General features: G+C 41.5%; 1 protein-coding gene across 1 annotated transcript in view; it reads right to left on the bottom strand.

Moving 5' to 3' along the window:
- EIF3E (eukaryotic translation initiation factor 3 subunit E) overlaps positions 1–17,970 on the bottom strand; it is a 58,896-nt gene extending 40,926 nt beyond the window's left edge. The window contains exons 1-3 of the mRNA XM_074986753.1: positions 17,815–17,970; positions 13,509–13,623; positions 7,361–7,478 (exon numbers count right to left, since the gene is read on the bottom strand). Of these exons, the coding sequence (XP_074842854.1) occupies positions 7,361–7,478; positions 13,509–13,623; positions 17,815–17,904 (323 nt within the window). The 5' untranslated portion in view covers positions 17,905–17,970. The remainder of the gene's footprint in view (positions 1–7,360; positions 7,479–13,508; positions 13,624–17,814) is intronic.
- Positions 17,971–19,029: the final 1,059 nt, after the last annotated feature.

Here is a 19,029-nt window from a genome sequence, read left to right as displayed (position 1 = left end):
GGAGAGTGAGACTGTGACACAGAAAAATCAGAAAAATACACATCACAGAATTTCCCATTAATCTCTTCCACATAAAAATCTTTATGCCCCCTACTCATGGTAACTGAGAGCTAAATTTACACATCCTGGCTGCTTGAGGTCAGAGATGTGTTCTTCAAATACTCCTCAAAAAGCCAGAATATTCTTCTAAGGTTTAACAGTTTTGAGGAGAAAAACCTCAAAACTTATGCACAGAATTAAAAAAAAAAATTTGTGGAAGTGTGCCTACAAAGAGATTGAGCATGTGTCTTATGTGCTGCTTAGAGGAAGAAAATTCTGGAGAGTTTTTCTCGAAACATAGTCCTAAACCCAGGCTAAAAGCAAAGATATGGTCTGCCAACACATATCACGCAGATGAGGAGCACCCCAGCACAAAGAATGAGACATGGAAGAAATGGAGAATAGTTACTGAAGCCCATGTAAGCTGCAAGTGCAGGGGTAAATGGTTAAAACTTTCTCTGAGAAGTTTTCATTCACAAATAGCAATAGACTTTTAAAGTAAGTGTTGAGTCCTCATCAGTCTTACTGAGTACTCCCCAGATACTGAACAAAGCAGTTTTACATACTAAAAATTCTTTGCTTAGTCAAAATCAGTTAAGTATACACAGTTTGACATCTACTGTAAGCAGATCTTTAGCTAGAAAGAATAAAGTTTTCATAAAGTCAGTCTACAAGTTCCTCCCTTATGAGGAAAAGCTTTACTATGTTTGTGCTAACCAGGAAGACCTTAGGCATTTGAGATTCTCGAGGGCTGCTCCAACCCCATATACCCATATTAATATAGAGTTCATAAGTGAAATAGTAAAGAGCCCTGACCACTTCAGCATTCACAAGATAAAAAGGATAGGTCCCTGGGGCTCCCTCAAAGAAATATACCTGGTTTCGATTGGCCCAACTTTCAGATTTACGAAACCTCAGCACTCCTCCGTCTTGAGTTCTCAGGACATTATGGCTCTTGGTTAACAAACATGAGACATATTCTACCACTTCAAACTACTTTAGAGAAAGTCAAAGGTATCCTAAGAAAAGGACATTTTGTAGATGAGCTGTATCCCTGTGTGAAACAAGAAAACTCTCCTTAGTTTCAGCTGACAATGCTGAAGCCTAAACTACATGTGCAAACCTTCACAACAATGTGTGAAAGTCAACAGTGTATTTGTACATCAAGGAAATACCAATGTGAATGAATTAATGAATAAATAAAATCTGATCCATGCATCAATTCAGGACACTAACATTATTACATTTTAGAATGAAGTTTATAAGACCAGTACTCAAAAGGGCACTGCAGCTATCCGTGCTAGAAGCTTCAACAATTTATGTCACAGTACTCTAAAGTTTCAACTAAGTAAAACGACCCTTCAGGTACTGATAAGTGTTCCTTGTATTGCTTTCTAGGACACATGGGGCTTGATTCTCAAATATGCCCAAAGCCAGCAGGAAATGTGACATAGCTGAGCTTCCATCCACTGTGTATCCTTGTTTCCTCTTTTTGCCTCCCCACTCTCATTGGAGGTGGTATAGTTCTCATAGAGGTTCCTCCTAGGCCAGGGAAATTTTTCTGCACAAATATCCGGCAGCTTTAAATTCAACTTACGTCAACATGAAACAGCTAGACAATTGACCTTTAAAAACATAAGTCATTCTGAATCCCCAAGGTACTGACTGCTTACTTATTTAAGTGACTAAATCAAATATCAGAAAGGTAGCCATGTTAGTCTGTATCTTTGAGAACAACAAGAAGTCCTGTGGCACCTTATAGACTAAAATATTTTGGAGCATAAGCTTTCCTGGGCAAAGACCCACTAAATCAAACTGCAAGTTGAAAGTTTGCCAAGCTCAAAGTAGCAGTGCCTACTGTTCTTCAGGTCTTACTTAACAATTAGCAGGTAGGATTGCCCTACTGTACATGGTGTGAACTATTCTTTCCTAGTTTAAAAACAAGGACATTGTCGTAAGATAAATTCCTATCGTGCCCTCTGCAACAAAATCTCTGGCAAGAAGCCACCAGAGCCTTAGGCTGTCAAGGCCAAACTTATATCAGCTCCTGTAAGCATCTTCTAACAGCATCTTGCTTCTGTACTGATAGTTAACCATAGATAACTGAACAAGAGAATCTTTGTGCTCTCATAACATACCTTTCCATCCACATGAGAATGCACATGTGAACAAAAGATAGCAAAAAGGTAAGGGCAAGTTGTGCCTGACCAATCTGATTAGCTTGTACGATGAGGTAACTGGCTCTGTGGACATGGGGAAGTCAAAGGATGTGATATACCTTGACTTCAGCAAAGCTTTTGATTCAGCTTCCCACAACATTCTCACCCATACATTAAGGAAGTAAGGATTCGACACTGACTGTAAGATGGATAGAAAACTGGCTTGATGGGTGGCCCAAACAGGTACTGATCAATAGCTCACTGGCTAATTGGCGGTTGGTTTCAAGCGGAGTGCCCCAAGGATCAGTTCTAGCGCCAGTACTGTTTAACATCTTTATTAATGACCTGGATGAAGGGATGGATTGCACCCTCAGCAAATCTGCACATGACATTAAGGTAGGAGGTCAGGTACATATGTTGGAGGTTGGGTACAGAGTGACCTAGACAAACTGGAGGACTGGGCCAAAAGAAATTTCATGAGGTTCAACAAGGAGAAGTGCAGAGTCCTGCACTTGGGATGGAAGAATCCGAAGCACTACTACAGGCTGGGAACTGACTGGCTAAGTAGCAGTGCAGCAGAAAAGGACCTGAGGATTACAGTGGATGAGAGTCTGGGTGAGTCAACAGCATGCCCTTGCAGCCAAGAAGGCTAACTGCCTATTGGGGTGTATTAGAAGAAGCATTTCCAGCAGGTCCAGAGAAGTTATATTTCCGCTTTGCTTGGCACTGGTGAGGCCACACCTGGGATATTGCATCCAGTTCTGGGCCCCCAGTATAGAAAGAATGTGGACACACTGGAGAGGGTTCTGCAGAGGACAACGAAAATGATTAGGGGGCTGAAACACATGACCCATGAGGAGAGGCTGAGGGATTTGGGCTTATTTAGTTTACAGAAGAGAAGATTGAGGGGTGATTTCAACTTCCTGAAAAGGGGCTGTAAAGAGGATGGAGAGAGACTATTCTCAACGGTGACAGATGGCAGGACAAGGAGCAATGGTCTGAAGTTACAAAGGGAGAGGTGTAGGTTGGCTATTAGGAAAAACTATTTCACCAGGACGGTGGTGAAGGACTGGAATGCGTTACCAAAAGAGGCGGTAGAATCTCCATCCCTAGAGGTTTTTAAGTCCCAGCTTGACAGAGCCATGGCTGGGATGATTTAGTTGGGGCTGATCCTGCTTTAGGCAGGGGGCTGGACTAGATGACCTCCTGAGGTCCCTTCCAGTCCTAGAATTCTATATGATTCTACGAAAAAGTGTCCAGACATTCCCTTGACATGGATACATCATCATGGGAACATATAAGCAGTCAGGTGCCCTGGTGACCTTCCAACTCCTGAGATAACTGAAAAAATCCCTCAAAACTGCTCTGAAGCAGTGAGGAACGATAGGAAGTCAAGTACTAGAAATAGGATTCCTTTCAAGGCAGCACACGTGGTGTCCAGCAACTCACAGGTTATCAAAGAAACATTCTATCAAGATGTGCAAATAGAGAAGGAAGAGGCTATGCCATTTTCTTATTATAACTTTTAGTAAAAAGGAGAGTATCCTTTGCACATTTTTACAGTACTTTGGAGACGCAAACTCCTTGATATAAAGACAGCTCACAAATATCTGGTTAGAACTCCCTCAACTTGTGAGTTCTAACTGGGAGTTCTAACCAGATACACCATATGGAGCTTCTCCCTAAAGCTTGTGGCAAGTCACACCTGAAGAAGACAACTCAAATTAAATAGTAGGTATTTTAGCTGTCTAATTGAAATAAAAATTAAATACACAAAATGACAGTTAAACAAAATAGCTCTGAAGGGCTGTGGTATGAATTATCACAAAGCTATTCCCTACTTTTTTTAAAAGCACAAACTCAATCAAGGAGATATACTTGGGTAATTTAAAGCCCTAGGAAAACCTCAGGAGCGTTCTATTTTAACTGCTTTTTAGTTGATTTTATGACTGGCACAGTAGCCAAAGAGAAGCATACCATTGCGGGGGGAAAAGTCAGAACAGGCACAGAACACACGCCTTAGCTATGAGTGTTTGGGAAAGCAGGTGAACTGCTGCCCTCAAAACTCAAAATTACATTGGGGGTCTTGGTCACCTTGGCAGCAGACATTCAAGAGTGGCCAGTAACAATTTCCTACGGAGTAAGTTCAAGTTAGTGTGACTTCTGACCTGTGACTATGGAACTGTGTGGCTACCCCTTTGTGAGGGGGTATGTAAATGCAGTGGATTGAAAACACTAGTAAGGCACTGACATGAATATTCAGTGCTTCATTTGCATAATGGCAGCCACTTACCATGCTGAAAGTGTTGCTTTTGAAATTCCAATTAGCCTTGGAGATGGGGTTCCTTTGAAAGGAAGCCCCACTTTCGAAAGCTCCCTTCTTCCAGGAAAAAAATTAGGAAGGGTGCTTTCGAAAGTGGGGTTTCTTTTCAATAGAACCCCATCTACAGGCTAGATTGCATTTCGAAAGCAGCACTTTCGATGCAGTGAGAGACTGCCATTATGCAAATGAGACACTGAATATTCATATCAGCACCTCATTAGCATTTTGATCCACTGTTTTTACATGCCCCTTTCGAATGGGAGGGGCAGTGTAGAAGCAGCCTGTATGTCCTATAGTAATTTATAATAAAAAATGATAAATAAATAAATGTAGTATGTATAAATGAATACATTTTAATCATTTTAAGTTTGTCACTTCTTGACATTCAACCTGCCCAAGTTTCATGTGAGAACAAAGGCAGGCTCAAAAAGCAAAATTCTACTCCTTTTGGAATGTAACACCACTAAATTTCACTTCTAGTAAACTCCTATTAATTATACTTTACACAGCCTAACGTTTCCTAGAATTCTTAGAGTGATTCAGAATGGTATTATTTATTAATGAGGCTGGGAGAAAATTGTATTTTTTGTTTTGCTTCAGAAGTTGGCCACAATTATTAAGGTTGTATTTTTGCTCCTTTCAATCCAAATAACAAAAAACCCCATGCACTGTAAGCACACAAAGATGCAAAGGTGCCATCAAAAAAAGATGTAGTGGGGTTTGCAACTAGGATGACCTTCAGGGCAGAAGGCTGGGAGCTGCTGGAGGGTGCAAGGCCTGAATTACTACTTTGTAAGTAACTAGATGTTAAGCTGGTGTCAGAGACTTCATCCTACAACAGGAGGAATACTACCCCACATTCCTCCCAATTCCTGGAAGCATAGTGGGGTACACCCAAAGCCCTACATCTTACAGTTGACCACTGGTTCAAAGACCTTTGGAGTCTCCCCTTTCCAGATGCACATCCTGCAGAAGGCACAAGATCCAACATGCACCTGGCCCCATTTACTGGGACCCATAAGAGGTGAAATTCTTTCAGGACATGCTCAGGCACAGCACGCCTGATCTATGTGCAAGGCAGATCCACACCTCAGGGAACACAACCCCCGCCTTCCTCCTTTTCCACTTCTGTCCCCAACACATTCACCAAGTCACAACACCAGTCATTGAAATCTGTTCCTGCCACACACCTGTCAGGACTAGTTTGAGTGAGTGACACTGCGGAAAAAGTTGTACTGAGTTGTTAGTTGCCCTGAGTGTTGAAAGCTGACGCTTCTACAACAGAAATCACACCCCATAATTTTCTCACAGCCTTATTTATTATAAATCTTTGCTATGGCCCTGCAAGCAGATCCATGTAGGAACCCATGTTCACGTTGAGCTTAATTGAGGTTAACGGGACTCCATGTAGGTACAAAGGAACTCTCTCAGGAGATTCAACTGCAGAAGAAAGATCTTAGAAACTAGCTATGTCAATATATTTTTTTTTTTCATTATACACTGTGGTATCTTTGCAAGAAGAGGTGTAGATTTAAGAAATAACACTTTTTCATATAGGGTAAGGAGAATATTTGCGCTTTCTTTTAAACTAGTGATTAATTACATTTTATGCCCAGAACTATTTCAACAACTCAAGATTAATCAGAGAACTGAAAATTTATCTTGCCATTCTGTCCATGCCAAATGTTACAATGATATGTTAAAATAAAGAAAGATTTCTAGGGGCCAATTTCAGGTACTGGAATTTTCTGAAAAATCTAAAAAAACAAACTATTGAACAACTTAATTCAGGTGTTGCATGTAACATTTTGCACTAAGAGAAAATATGCTGGAATTCTCCGGGTCATTTCTCAAGCTAGCAGACTTACAAAAGTGCCTCAAAGTGGTTGATGTTTTTAGTTGTCAAATAAGTTACTTTTGCCACCCTAAGGCTATGTCTACACTAGCCCCAAACTTCGAAATGGCCACATAAATGGCCATTTCGAAGTTTACTAATGAAGCGCTGAAATACATATTCAGCGCCTCATTAGCATGCGGGCGGCCATGGCACTTCAAAATTGACGTGGCTCGCTGCCGCGTGGCTCGTCCCGACGGGGTTCCTTTTCGAAAGGACACCACCTACTTCGAAGTCCCCTTATTCCTGTGAGCAGATGGGAATAAGGGGACTTCGAAGTAGGTGGTGTCCTTTCGAAAAGGAACCCCGTCGGGACGAGCCACGCGGCAGCGAGCCACGTCAATTTTGAAGTGCCATGGCCGCCCGCATGCTAATGAGGCGCTGAACATGTATTTCAGCGTTTCATTAGTAAACTTCGAAATGGCCATTTATGTGGCCGTTTCGAAGTTCGGGGCTAGTGTAGACACGGCCTAAAGGTGATTATAGACAGTGATGTGCCAGGAAGGATGGTACTTTAACATTCTACTTTGAAGATATTATTTAAAAAGTACAGCAGAAAATTAAAATATTTGTTGGGCTTTTCAGGGATGATTTCAAAGGCTTCCTACATATTTCATCATCTAAATACAAAAATGTTTATATTATGATAAAACAGTTCTTAAAAGATTATTTATCTTTATTTTATATTTAACCACTGTAGAAGTCAACATCCCAAACTATAAGTTCTCTCTCAGAAATATGGGGACATTCTTAAGGGGAAGCAGAATATCATCATACTGATACACCAGATATTACAGCATAAATATGCACATCTGAAACATGGAAATGGGAGCAAAGATTTTTCAGCTTCAAAATGACAATGCTTAGAAAGTCTTTATGCACTGTTCTAACAAAGCTTCTGGGAAGCTGAATTCCTACATATTACAATATTAGAGAAAATATTACCTAGTGGACTGCATTTGTCTTGTTGTTTCTGGATCTTCAAACATCTTGACAATCGGCTCTGTTTCTAACTGAAGCTGTTTCAGCTGTGCAACAACAGCTGTCCTCTTTTCACGTAAAGCTAGAGAAAATATAAGGAAAAGTTAACACCTTAGCAAACAGCCTGTAGTTATTTGACGTAGAATCACCTAAAATACAGGGTACCCTGGCACCCAGAAATCTCAGCTCATTTGTCTTCTCAGTCAAATCACATTAAGTGCCACAACAATCAATAAAGAATTACAGTAGTGAGATATTATTAATGACAGATAAGATATGTTTATGGAAAAAAGATCCTGCCAAACTCCCTTAGTATTTTTTGACGAATTACAAGTTTATGTGGAAAAGGTTAATAGCACGGAGATAACACTTTTCTGTACAGCATTTGATTTGGTACCACACGATATTTTGATTAAAAAACAAGGATAAAATTAACATGGCAGTAATTAAATCAATCACGACCTAGCTAATTGATAAGTCTCAAAATAACTGTAAAAGGGGGGGTCATCACTAACAGGGGCATCTCATGGGGTCCCACAGGAATCATTCTTGGCCCTATGCCATTAACATTTTTATTCATGATCTGGAGGAACTCAATGTTCGCAAATGAAGTTTGCAAGGGACATGAAAACTGGGGGAATAGTAATAATGAAGAAAAGAGGCAATTGATACAGAATAATCTGTGCTGCTTGGGAAATTGGCCCCAAGCACACAATACGCATTTTTAATACAGGTAAATGTATATGTATACATCTGGAACTAAACAATACAGGGTATGTTTATAGGATCATGGTCTCTACTCTGGGAGGCAGTAACTCTGGAAAAAAAAAAAAAGGCGGGGGGGGGGGGGCTTGTGGCTAATGCATACCTAGGATGCATGAACAGGAGAATCTTGAGTAAAGTTAGAGGCTATTTTAGCTCTAAAATGTCTCTAAAATATCTAATACTGGCATCTTTTGTCTAGTGGAGAAATGATCCAGTGGCTACAAGTTGAAGCTAGACAAATTCAAACTGGAACTTAAGCATACATCTGCGAACAAGTTTCCCAGGGTCCTGGTGAAATAGCCATCATGAGCAATTTTAAAATCAAGATTGGATTCCGCCCCCCCGCCTTCTAAAAAAATATGCCTTAGGATGGGGGAGTTCATGTCCTGCATCATACAGAGAACCAGACTAGATGAAAACCTAGTCCCTTTTAGCCTTGGAATCTATGACTCATTTTACAAGTGGCTTTTTATTAAGCTCGCCCGTATCTCTACGAAGAGTTTTACAGCCCAGTCTTGAACTTAAAAGACTTCTTATCCACCATGAAGGACGAAACTATATTTTGGATAGGGTTGTTTGCTTCTGACAAAGTTACAAAGGTAAAAGGTAATGCAAGAAGAGATTCTACAGACATTCTAGGTTAGAGTGTTGTTCAGCAAACACTAATTGACAGAATACTCGTTAAAAATTAGTTTAAAAGGAGGAAAGATGCTTATAGGCTGCCTAATCTGCAGAATACCTTATTTAGAACAGTACAGTTTTATATCTACTGTTGCCATGTGTGACAGAGGAAGCCTTTAATCATCAACTGGAGGAAACCATGCTTTGGAACAGGAAAGAACAGCCAAAGTTTGAGAAGAATCAGCCGAGTATAGAACTTTATGGAACAAGAGGACCCAACACCCAATCTATCAAGGAGACAAAGGTAATGAGAAGAATGAAGTTGTCCCAAAAACCACTCTAATCAACCCCAGTGCTGTATCCCTATAAGAATGATCCTGTGCATAATTTGAGAATAAAGTCTAGTGGGTGAACCAGTAATGGTGCATAATTCAAAACCCACTCTAAATAACTTGCCTGATACATGGTAACTCAATAAGGTGGAATTTTCCATGCCTTCAGATGACACTTGTGATTACAAAAATGGGGAGGGGAAGGGCAAAAAGAGAAACCATTCAATTATGTTGCTGATTACATGAAAACATATTTATTCTGCAATTCCTGCGGTTAAATAAATTAAAGGACAGAAAAAGGTGGCATAATTATTAAATTGGTGCAAATGCATTTATTTAATGTATTTGCACTAAATTTCTAACAAACTAGTTAATATTGTAAAGTTTCTGAGGGATGCAACTCAACTGTAACCATGGCAACAGTTATTCAGGGGACAGTGAGTATTGCCCATACATAAACCATCACGGTAAATGAATGTAATCTACACTGATATACACAACTATAATAAAAGTCGTCTGTAGAGAGAGAAAATTAAGTTAACAGAAGTGCAGCACTTAATGCATGATAGGTCAAGCATCTTGCACAGAATACCAAGCAAGCAAATAGTCCTCAATGAAATTAAAAAAAATTTATTCAATTTTATTCCGAATGAAAATGTTAAAGTGTTATAATTTTATACTGTTAGAAAAAATGAATGATAGTTAACATTTAAATCATCACAAAACAAAAAAAAAAACAGTCATGTAGCACTGTAAAGACTGAAAGTAATTAGGTGATGAGCTTTCGTGGGGCAGACTCACTTCTCCAGATCTGGAAATAGTACTGAGAGTGAACTAGCATGATGACTATTTAACAGAGAAATAGAAAATAAACAAAATGAAAACTGACAAATCAGCTTGGGAAGAAGCAAAGGGTGGTGAGGAGGGGGAAGAAAATTACTTATTGAAAGTATCTATTAAGTTAAGTGACTTGTCTGAGATCACTACAAATACCACAGGCAGGGAAGCTGTCTTTGTAATGCGTAAGGTAATTGCTATCTCTATTAAGACCAAGTCACAGAGTGCTGATTCATCACCCCAGTTTACTCTCAGCACCATTTCCAGATCTGAAATAATGGGTCTGCCCCATGAAAGTTCATTACCGAATAAATTATTTGGTTAATCTTTAAAGTGCTAAATGACTGCTTTTTTTTTCATTTTGTGAAAATACAGACTAACAGCTACCTCTCTGCAATTATTTAAATCATCATGCACGGAAGAAATTGGCTACATCTACGCTAGAGCACTGTCAACTGTAACATCTGTAGACAGAGTTATACCAACAGAAACTCTGTCAACAGACTGCATCTACACACACAAAAGCAGATCAACAGAGGAATCTACTCTGTCAATAGAGAACAGCCAGACTGCCCTGCCCTCTGTCGATAGAATGGCTGGCTTGAAGCTCTGTGAACATGGCTGCCCGGAGAACCAGAAGCCCCCTCTGTCGACAGAAGTGCCCACAATATACTTGTATTAACAGAATTCTCTCGAAAGTGTTATGCCTCAAATTTTTGAGGGATAATACTGTCGAGGCAAAAGCAGAGGTCTGCTCAGACTTTGTTGACAGAAGGCTTTATGAGCGTGGATGCTCCCTGAGTTCTGCTGACAGAAGGCCCCTTCTGTTGACACAACTTGCCAGTGTAGACACAGCCATTTTGTATTGCAAATTATCACAAGCACTATAGTAGCATCACTGAATAGGTATCAAGAAAGGGATATAAAATCCTGTTTAATTAGTGAGCCATAATTCAACTCCCTGCCCCTAGGACGCTGCTCCAACCTCTACTGGTTAACCAGTTGGACATTAACATCCCTAGTCAAGAATATACCACATACTCTAAAAAACGCAAATAAAAGGATAACTGGGGGGGAAGGAAGTAAGATGTATAAAAAAGTTATGTAATGTAGAGCTGGACCGTGTGTGCAATGCCAGCAGAGGTTTACCAGCAACCAAACTTATCCCCTCAGCTTTCTTTCAGATATGAATTCAACTTCAAGGAATCATATAAGAATATATGCAAGATATTAAAGTGAAACAAAAATTATCTAACTAGAAAACTGCACATCAGGTGAAATGGTCTGCTGTACTCTGAATCAAAATATTAAATAAAAGTAAGATAAAGTTCAATAAAATGTTAAGATTGCTGAGTCAGGTGCTCTAAAGTTAGGAAATGTCACAACTGACTGCTCATACATTAATTTTCTTCCCTAGTATGTTTCTATGACAACATTCTTGCGTAATATCAAAAGCAACATTTGTGCAGAGCCAGGAATAGAATCCATCTTTGATCCCAGCCTTAGACACAAGACCACATTCTCTTTTGGCTACTCACTGACTCACTTGCTGTTCATCTTGCATAACAAAGCACAGACCTTGTACAATAAGTTTTATATGATCCTGAAAAGGCTAAAAGTAATTCCTATCTTTTGAGCACCCAACTACGGAAACTTAATAATCCCTAAACAGTTTTTATAGGTAACATTTATGAAGTGCAAAGATTAACTAATTTATCTCTAGTCCCTACTCCTGGACACTGGGGCTATGTCTACACTAGCCCCAGAACTTTGAAAGGAGCATGATAATGAACCTAATCTAACAGTGCTAGTAAGGCGCTTCCATGAATATGCAGCACCTCATTAGCATAACGATGGCCATGTCATTTCAAAAGTGCCGCTTTCGATTGCGCACAGCTCATCTACATGGGGTCCTTTCTCGCACACTTCGAAATCCCCTTATTCCTATAACCAAATAGGGTTAGACGAGCCACGTGTGATCGAAAGCAGCACTTTTGAAGTGCCGCGGCCGCCATTATGCTAAGGAGATGCTGCATAATCATGACAGTGCCTCATTAGAATATTTTGATTAGATTCATTATCATGTCCCTTTCGAAGTTCTGGGGCTAATGTAAACACAGCCTGGATGAAAGGATAATCCTGCCCTTGTCACAGACTGTATTTGACACCTCTGCTTATGTTTTTACATATGGTCTAGGAACCATATCTTTGAACTTCTTCATGTGAGATTAAACCTCAATCACAGATGACCTGCAATTCATATGAAGTACTATAATGGACATACCTCATACTTACAGTTTTCAGGTTTGAATGTTTTAAATTAAAATTTGAGTACTGCACCCCAACATATCTTATTGTTCAACATAATATTTTCATGGGCAAAGAATAACTACATAACCAATGTTAAAGCACCACAGGGAGTTATGGTAATCCCTAAACCTTTATGGCTACGTCTACACGTGCACGCTACATCGAAATAGCTAATTTCGAAGTAGCGACATCGAAATAGCCTATTTCGATGAATAACGTCTACACGTCCTCCAGGGCTGGCAACGTCGATGTTCAACTTCGACGTTGCTCAGCCCAACATCGAAATAGGCGCAGCAAGGGAACGTCTACACGCCAAAGTAGCACACATCGAAATAAGGGAGCCAGGCACAGCTGCAGACAGGGTCACGGGGCGGACTCAACAGCAAGTCGCTCCCTTAAAGGGCCCCTCCCAGACACACTTTCATTAAACAGTGCAAGATACACAGAGCCAACAACTAGTTGCAGACCCTGTATATGTAGCACGGACCCCCAGCTGCAGCAGCAGCAGCCAGAAGCCCTGGGCTAAGGGCTGCTGCACACGGTGACCACAGAGCCCCGCAAGGGCTGGAGAGAGAGTATCTCTCAACCCCCCAGCTGATGGCCGCCATGGAGGACCCCGCTATTTCGATGTTGCGGGACGCGGATCGTCTACACGTCCCTACTTCGATGTTGAACGTCGAAGTAGGGCGCTATTCCCATCCCCTCATGGGGTTAGCGACTTCGACGTCTCGCCGCCTAACGTCGATTTCAACTTCGAAATAGCGCCCAACACGTGTAGCCGCGACGGGCACTATTTCGAAGTTACTGCCGCTACTTCGAAGTAGCGTGCACGTGTAGACGCAGCCTATGAGTCATGAAGCATTCTTGCATACCACTTTAAAACTCTTCAGAATTTTATTAAATGAAACAAAATACAAGATTTAATGACAATGACCTCTTTTAAACAAGGCACTTGCTTTCCTTAATCATTTTTCCTTAAATTAAATACTGATATTTTTATTTAATAGGTTCAAAGTATTGCATATAAATTATTACCAATTATTAATTGTTCTTCAGAACCATAGCAGAATACGATGCCTCATGAAGAGCGATCAAAAGGAAAAGACAAAAATTAAACAAAAAACTAACACTAGAGATAGTTTTGAGACAGTAAAATTACCAGCTGTTTGACAAAACTGTTACAATTTCATTCATTCAAGCAGTGACCAAAACTCTTGAGTTCAAAACCCACTTATGAACAAGCTTACCATGGGGAATCTCATCTGAATAAAGGTTTTTGTACACATCCATAGCAAAATCCACCATGTTGGTATCACTAAGAAGGTCCAATTTTCCTTGAAGTAATTCTTTTTCATTGTAGATCTGAAAAAAATGTTGAAATATTTCACAACATAGTAAAATACTCTTTAAATAAAACATCATATTACCATTTAAAGATAGCTCTGCTTATTTATGAATAAGGTAGCAATAATAGGACCTCATATTTGACATTAAGTTGTTTTTCAAAGATCTCCAAAATTCTCTCTAACGAGCAGGAGACAATAGCCTATTCTAACTCCAAGGATGGCAACATGACATCATGCACATTGTATTGCACTTGCAAAATGTTAAATATTTTACCATGAAAGAAGAGTCAGCTGGATGACCCTTGAAATTTTATCTGATTTGATAATTTACATTCCATTTACATTGATAAGGCTGAAATGTTGTGATAACTTCAACATGCAAAAATTACACTAATTTTCAAGTAAAACATTTTTGGCTATGGACTGTAACTGAATGTGGACTACCAGAGAATTTGAAGTCCTAACCTTTAATAGATAGCATACCAGGTATCTCAAGACCATTTAGTAAGGTAACAGTGCATCTCAAATAGAACTGCCAAGTCAGATTTGTCACATAATAGTGTTCTCTGGCTGTAGATAAATTTGTAGGTAAATATTTTACAAACTTTAAATGTTGTTTAATTATTTGGCACTCTCATAGCTTGTTTACCTACTTCCATGCCTGCAACTAAACTCCAGTTAGAAACTTTATGCAGCCTAAGTTATATTTTTCAGCAACAGCTGAGGAGCTAAATTTCCCTTTTACCCTTAATTTATAGCTGCATGGAGGCTACACTGCAGTTTGTTGTATCAAAAATGTGGACAAATATGGAAATAACATCAGAAACAACAATGCTAAATTTAAAACTTTGTCAGGCCGCATTAGGATCAGCTAAGCATATTTTTAATGTACTTGGACTTGTCTACTACATAAATTCTTTACATGACTTTGTCATTTTCCTCCTTACTAATTTCTCAACAAGCTAGGTATTGAAAGAAATACACAAAATACTATGACACCTAAAAATACACAAAAACATAAGTAAGAACTAACCAGTTACTCCTCTGTGGACTTATGTAGCATTTTTCTACAGAATTGCAAGCTCTATATTTTCGACAATATGCATGTTTATGTTTCACAAATTAACACTTAGAATATGGACTTTTTGTATTATTTTAAAAACTATGGTTTTTCTAAAAAATAAAAGTCATTACATCAAAAACTTCCACTGACTGCAATGGGAATACTTATTCCATGGAGTCTGCCAACTTTCTTGTGACTAGATTAACTATTAGCATAAACTAATCTCTATGAAGGAAAAAGGCTAACCTACAGATGTTAAACATTTTAGAAAATTTTGTAGGTAGCTAAGCAACAGAGAGATAGCAGTGTTAGTTTTTGTAGGTAGCTGTAGTTTTGTTTTAAATTAACGTGTGTTGTCAAGGAAAGCTAAACTAGTGTTGCCATCAGAGCTTATTAGAGGGGTCAAAAGGGAGTAAATTTGTACTGGTGCCCTGAATTCAGGGAACGCCAAAGAGTAGGCAAGCCATTTGTCCAATTTTAAACTGGACAGTCATTCTTTTCTAACATTAGTAATTAACACTGTCAGATGAAAACCCAGTACACACATGAAACCACACTTGTTTTTGTCTGGTATTGGATGGGGACATGCCATCATGAAAAAACTTGCCACTCTGCCTCTGCTGATATAACTTTACACGCCCAAAGGGTGAAAGGTCATGAAGGCACGGAAGTATTCTGTTCAAAACAGCAAGCTGCCTTGTTCAGTATAGCCTCACATGCACTCTGTGCATGCTGAGCCCTACCACAGTAACTACCAAAACTGAGGGGGCCCTCATCCATGTCAGTGTGCTGCAAGACTGTTGTAACCAAGACAGTCTGCCAGGGGTAGGATAGTATTGCTAATTGTGCTTGTATACCTACAGTGGCAAAGCGTGCTGATTGAACCATAGCAGTACTTTTATTTGATGCAGACGGAGTGCACAGCTCTTACAGTCAACGGGGTGCCCTTGTAGCCAAGAAGTCTAATGACATATTGGGCTGCATTAGTGGGAGCACTGTCAACAAATCTAAGGAAGTGATTACTCCTGTTTATTCAGCGTTGGTGAGGCTGCGCCTGGAATAGTGTGTCCAACTCCAGGGCCTCCCCATTACAGAAAGGATGCGGCCACACTGGAGCAAAGGGCAACAAAAATTATTATGGGGCTGAAGCACATAACTTAGGAGGAGAGGCTGAGAAATTTGGATTTATTTAGTCTTCAGAGAAGTGATAGGGGGATTTGAGAGCAGCCTTATACTACCTAAAGAGTGGTTCCAAAGAGGATGGAGAGAGGCTGTTCTCAGTGGTGATGAATGACACAAAAATGGTCTTGTGTTGCAGTGAGGGAGTTTGAGGCTGAATATTAGGAAACCTTCTTCACTAGGCAAGTGGTTAAGCTCTGAAATGGGTTACTTAGAGAGCTGGTAGAATCTCCTCCCCTAGAGGTCTCTAAATCCACCCTTGACAAAGACCTGGCTCACATGATTTAGCTGGGATTGGTCCTGCTTTCAGCAAAAAGCTGGACTTGATGATCACATGAGGTCTCTTCCAACTCTATGATTCTATCCTTTTTGACCCCTGGTATAGTCTTGGCAAGAATTCCACAGGTTGACTGTACACAAAATGAAAAATACTTTTTGTTTTAAACCTAATTAAAGCCTATTAATTTTATTTGGTGATCCATGGTTCTTCTATTAAACAAACATTTTCTCATGATTTTATATAACTTTGTCATATTCCTCCTTATTTGTCTCTTTTCCAAGCTAAAGATTCCCTGACTTTTTAATTTCCCCTCCTGTGGAAACTGTTTCATACCTCTAATAACTTTTGTTGCCCAACTATAAGCTCTATTCATTACGTGGCTATACTATAGATTTATATAGAGATAATGTAGTATTTTTCTAATTATCCATCCCTTTCTCAATTCACTCCAATATTCTGACAGTTTTTTTTTAAACTACTGTTACACATTGTAAAGGTGTTTTCAGAGAAGTATCCAAGATCTTTCCTAAGCGTTAACAGTAACAGGGAAGTTGCCGTGTTAGTCTGTATTCTAACAAAACAAAACAGCAGTCAGGTAGCCTTCAAAGACTAATAAATTTATTGGGTGATAAGCTTTCACGGGACAGACTCACTTCTTCAGATCTCATCACCTAATAAATTATTTTGTTAGTCTTTAAAGTGCTACATGACTGCTGTTTTGTTTTCTCAGTGTTAGTAGTTATTATAGATATTCTTTTATATACATAGTTGAGACTGTGGTATCCAACATACTTTACTTTGCATTTATCAATACTGAATTTCATCAGCCTAACTAACCGCCCTGTTTTGTGAGAGCAATTTGTAGCTCTTACCAGTCTGCTTTGGACTTATCTAAGGAGTTTTGAATCATCTGTTTCCCCCTCTTCCAGATCATCTGTAAATATACTGAATTGGACTGGTCCTACTATAAACCCCTGGGGAACAATGTCTAGGCGATGCTACCTTGCTCCATTTTAAAAACTGACCAGCTATTCCTATCTAATTTCCTTACCTAACCAAGCCAGTCCATAAAAAGAGCTTGGTTTTAGACTACTACAGATTATTCTCCTTAAGAGCCTTTGATGAGAAACCTTTGCCACAGGCTGTCTGAAAATCTAAGTACACTATATCCACAGTCCAGTCCACACCACATGCTTGTTGAGCCCTTGTCCCCACAACACTCGCAGACTGTAAATCCTGATGTCGCTTTACAAAAAACACCTGGACTCTTCCCCAAAGAATTACGTTCCTCTACACACGGGGACATCAGTGCAGACGAATCAGAGTTTAGGCCGCCGAGCCACAAGGTGGTTTACAGGCTACGAACGACGCATGACGAGAGATCTCCCCTGCCTGTGGTGTGATGGGGAGTCGGAGCCATGCCGGCACAGGCGCAGGCGCAGGGGAGGGGATGGAGCTCCGGCCCGCGACCAGCGGGGGGAGGCCTAGGCCACGGAGGATGCAAGACAGCTCTTCCCGGCCGCCTTGCGCGCCGCCCGGCGCTACGCGGCCTGTGCGACAGGCCCATCGCTCAGGCCGGAGCCTGGGGGAGGCGGATGGCAGCCGGGCGGCTCGGCCTCCCCCGAGAAGGAGCGGGCCGAGGGCTGACTTCTGCCTCGCACGTGTCGGCCCCGGGCCCCACATACCTCCTTGACAGACAGGAACTCGAGCAGCGGGAAGACCAGGTGCCGGTCCAAGAAGTGCGCGATGCGGGTGGTCAGGTCGTACTCCGCCATCTTGGAGAAAGAGGGGGGCGGAGCCGCGCCGGCTCCACTTCACCGACGCGCAGGGGTGCGCTCGCGGCGGCGGCGGCGCGGGGAAAAGGGGCGGGGTCAGAGTGCGCACGTGACCGGACGGCGGGCGGGAGGAGGTCTGTGCGCGCGCCCTTGGCCATGCTCAGTCGGGCGCTGGGCTAGCAGGGGCTTGGTGAGCGGCAGGGGGTTTCCTGTTCTCACTCTACACAGCGCAGCTGAGGCCCGGCTGGGAGCGAGGGAGCAGGCTCAGGCTCAGGCTAGTGAGTTTGTCCCTGGAGCATAGGAGTGGTCGGAGGGGAGACCAGAGCACAATGCGCTGAATGAGGGGCTGAGAGGGGAAATGGGGGGTTGGTCCCTGGAGCATGAGGGCAGAGAGGGGAAGTTGGGGCACAGCAGGTGGTAGTCACTGGAGCGTGCAGGGTGGGGAAGGGAAATTTGGGCACAGCAGGTGGCACGTGCCGCAGTAAAGGGGGAGGGGAAAGGAGGGCATAGCATGGGGGCAGAGATGGGAAATCAGGGGCAGTCGGGTGACCCCCAGAACGAGGGACACTCAGTGGGCAGCCAGTCACTCCCCAGCCGCACCAGGACACATGTTGGAGACCACGCTGGGTTTTTGCCGTTGGGCTACTTGCAGCCACCTAGCCAGGCTCCCTCCTCAGCCCTTCTACTTGGTGCCAGGCTGCTCATGGTGAGAACTGGATTTGAGTGACTCTCCCCAGCCCCGTAATACCAATCTCAGGTTTGTGGTTCCTCCAGGTGCGTGTGGTGCTGGGTGTCCCCTTCTTGTCCTTACCCCCATCACTGGGACTCAGTCTTTGTTGCTTGGTGTTCTCCCCCCAACCCCAAGTGGGAATGTGTTGAGCAAGAACCCACAAAGCACCTGCAGACCACTAGTGTTCCATTGACTGCAGTTTGAGAGCCTGTGCACTAATGTAATATATGCCAGCAATTCCCACCCACCGCCATGTATAAAGGACAAATAGGACAGTCTCTGTGCCAAAGGATGAATGGACAAATCCTGACATCAGGAACTGGAATACACACGAGTCTACAAAAACGCTTCTGAAAGAGAGGCTCCTGAACTCTTATATTCAAATTTGACACATT

This window comes from Carettochelys insculpta, chromosome 2, assembly GCF_033958435.1.
Source record: "Carettochelys insculpta isolate YL-2023 chromosome 2, ASM3395843v1, whole genome shotgun sequence".
Classification (NCBI taxonomy): domain Eukaryota; kingdom Metazoa; phylum Chordata; order Testudines; family Carettochelyidae; genus Carettochelys; species Carettochelys insculpta.
The sequence above is the reverse complement of the archived record's forward strand: the minus strand, read 5'-3'. Positions and strand labels throughout refer to the sequence as shown.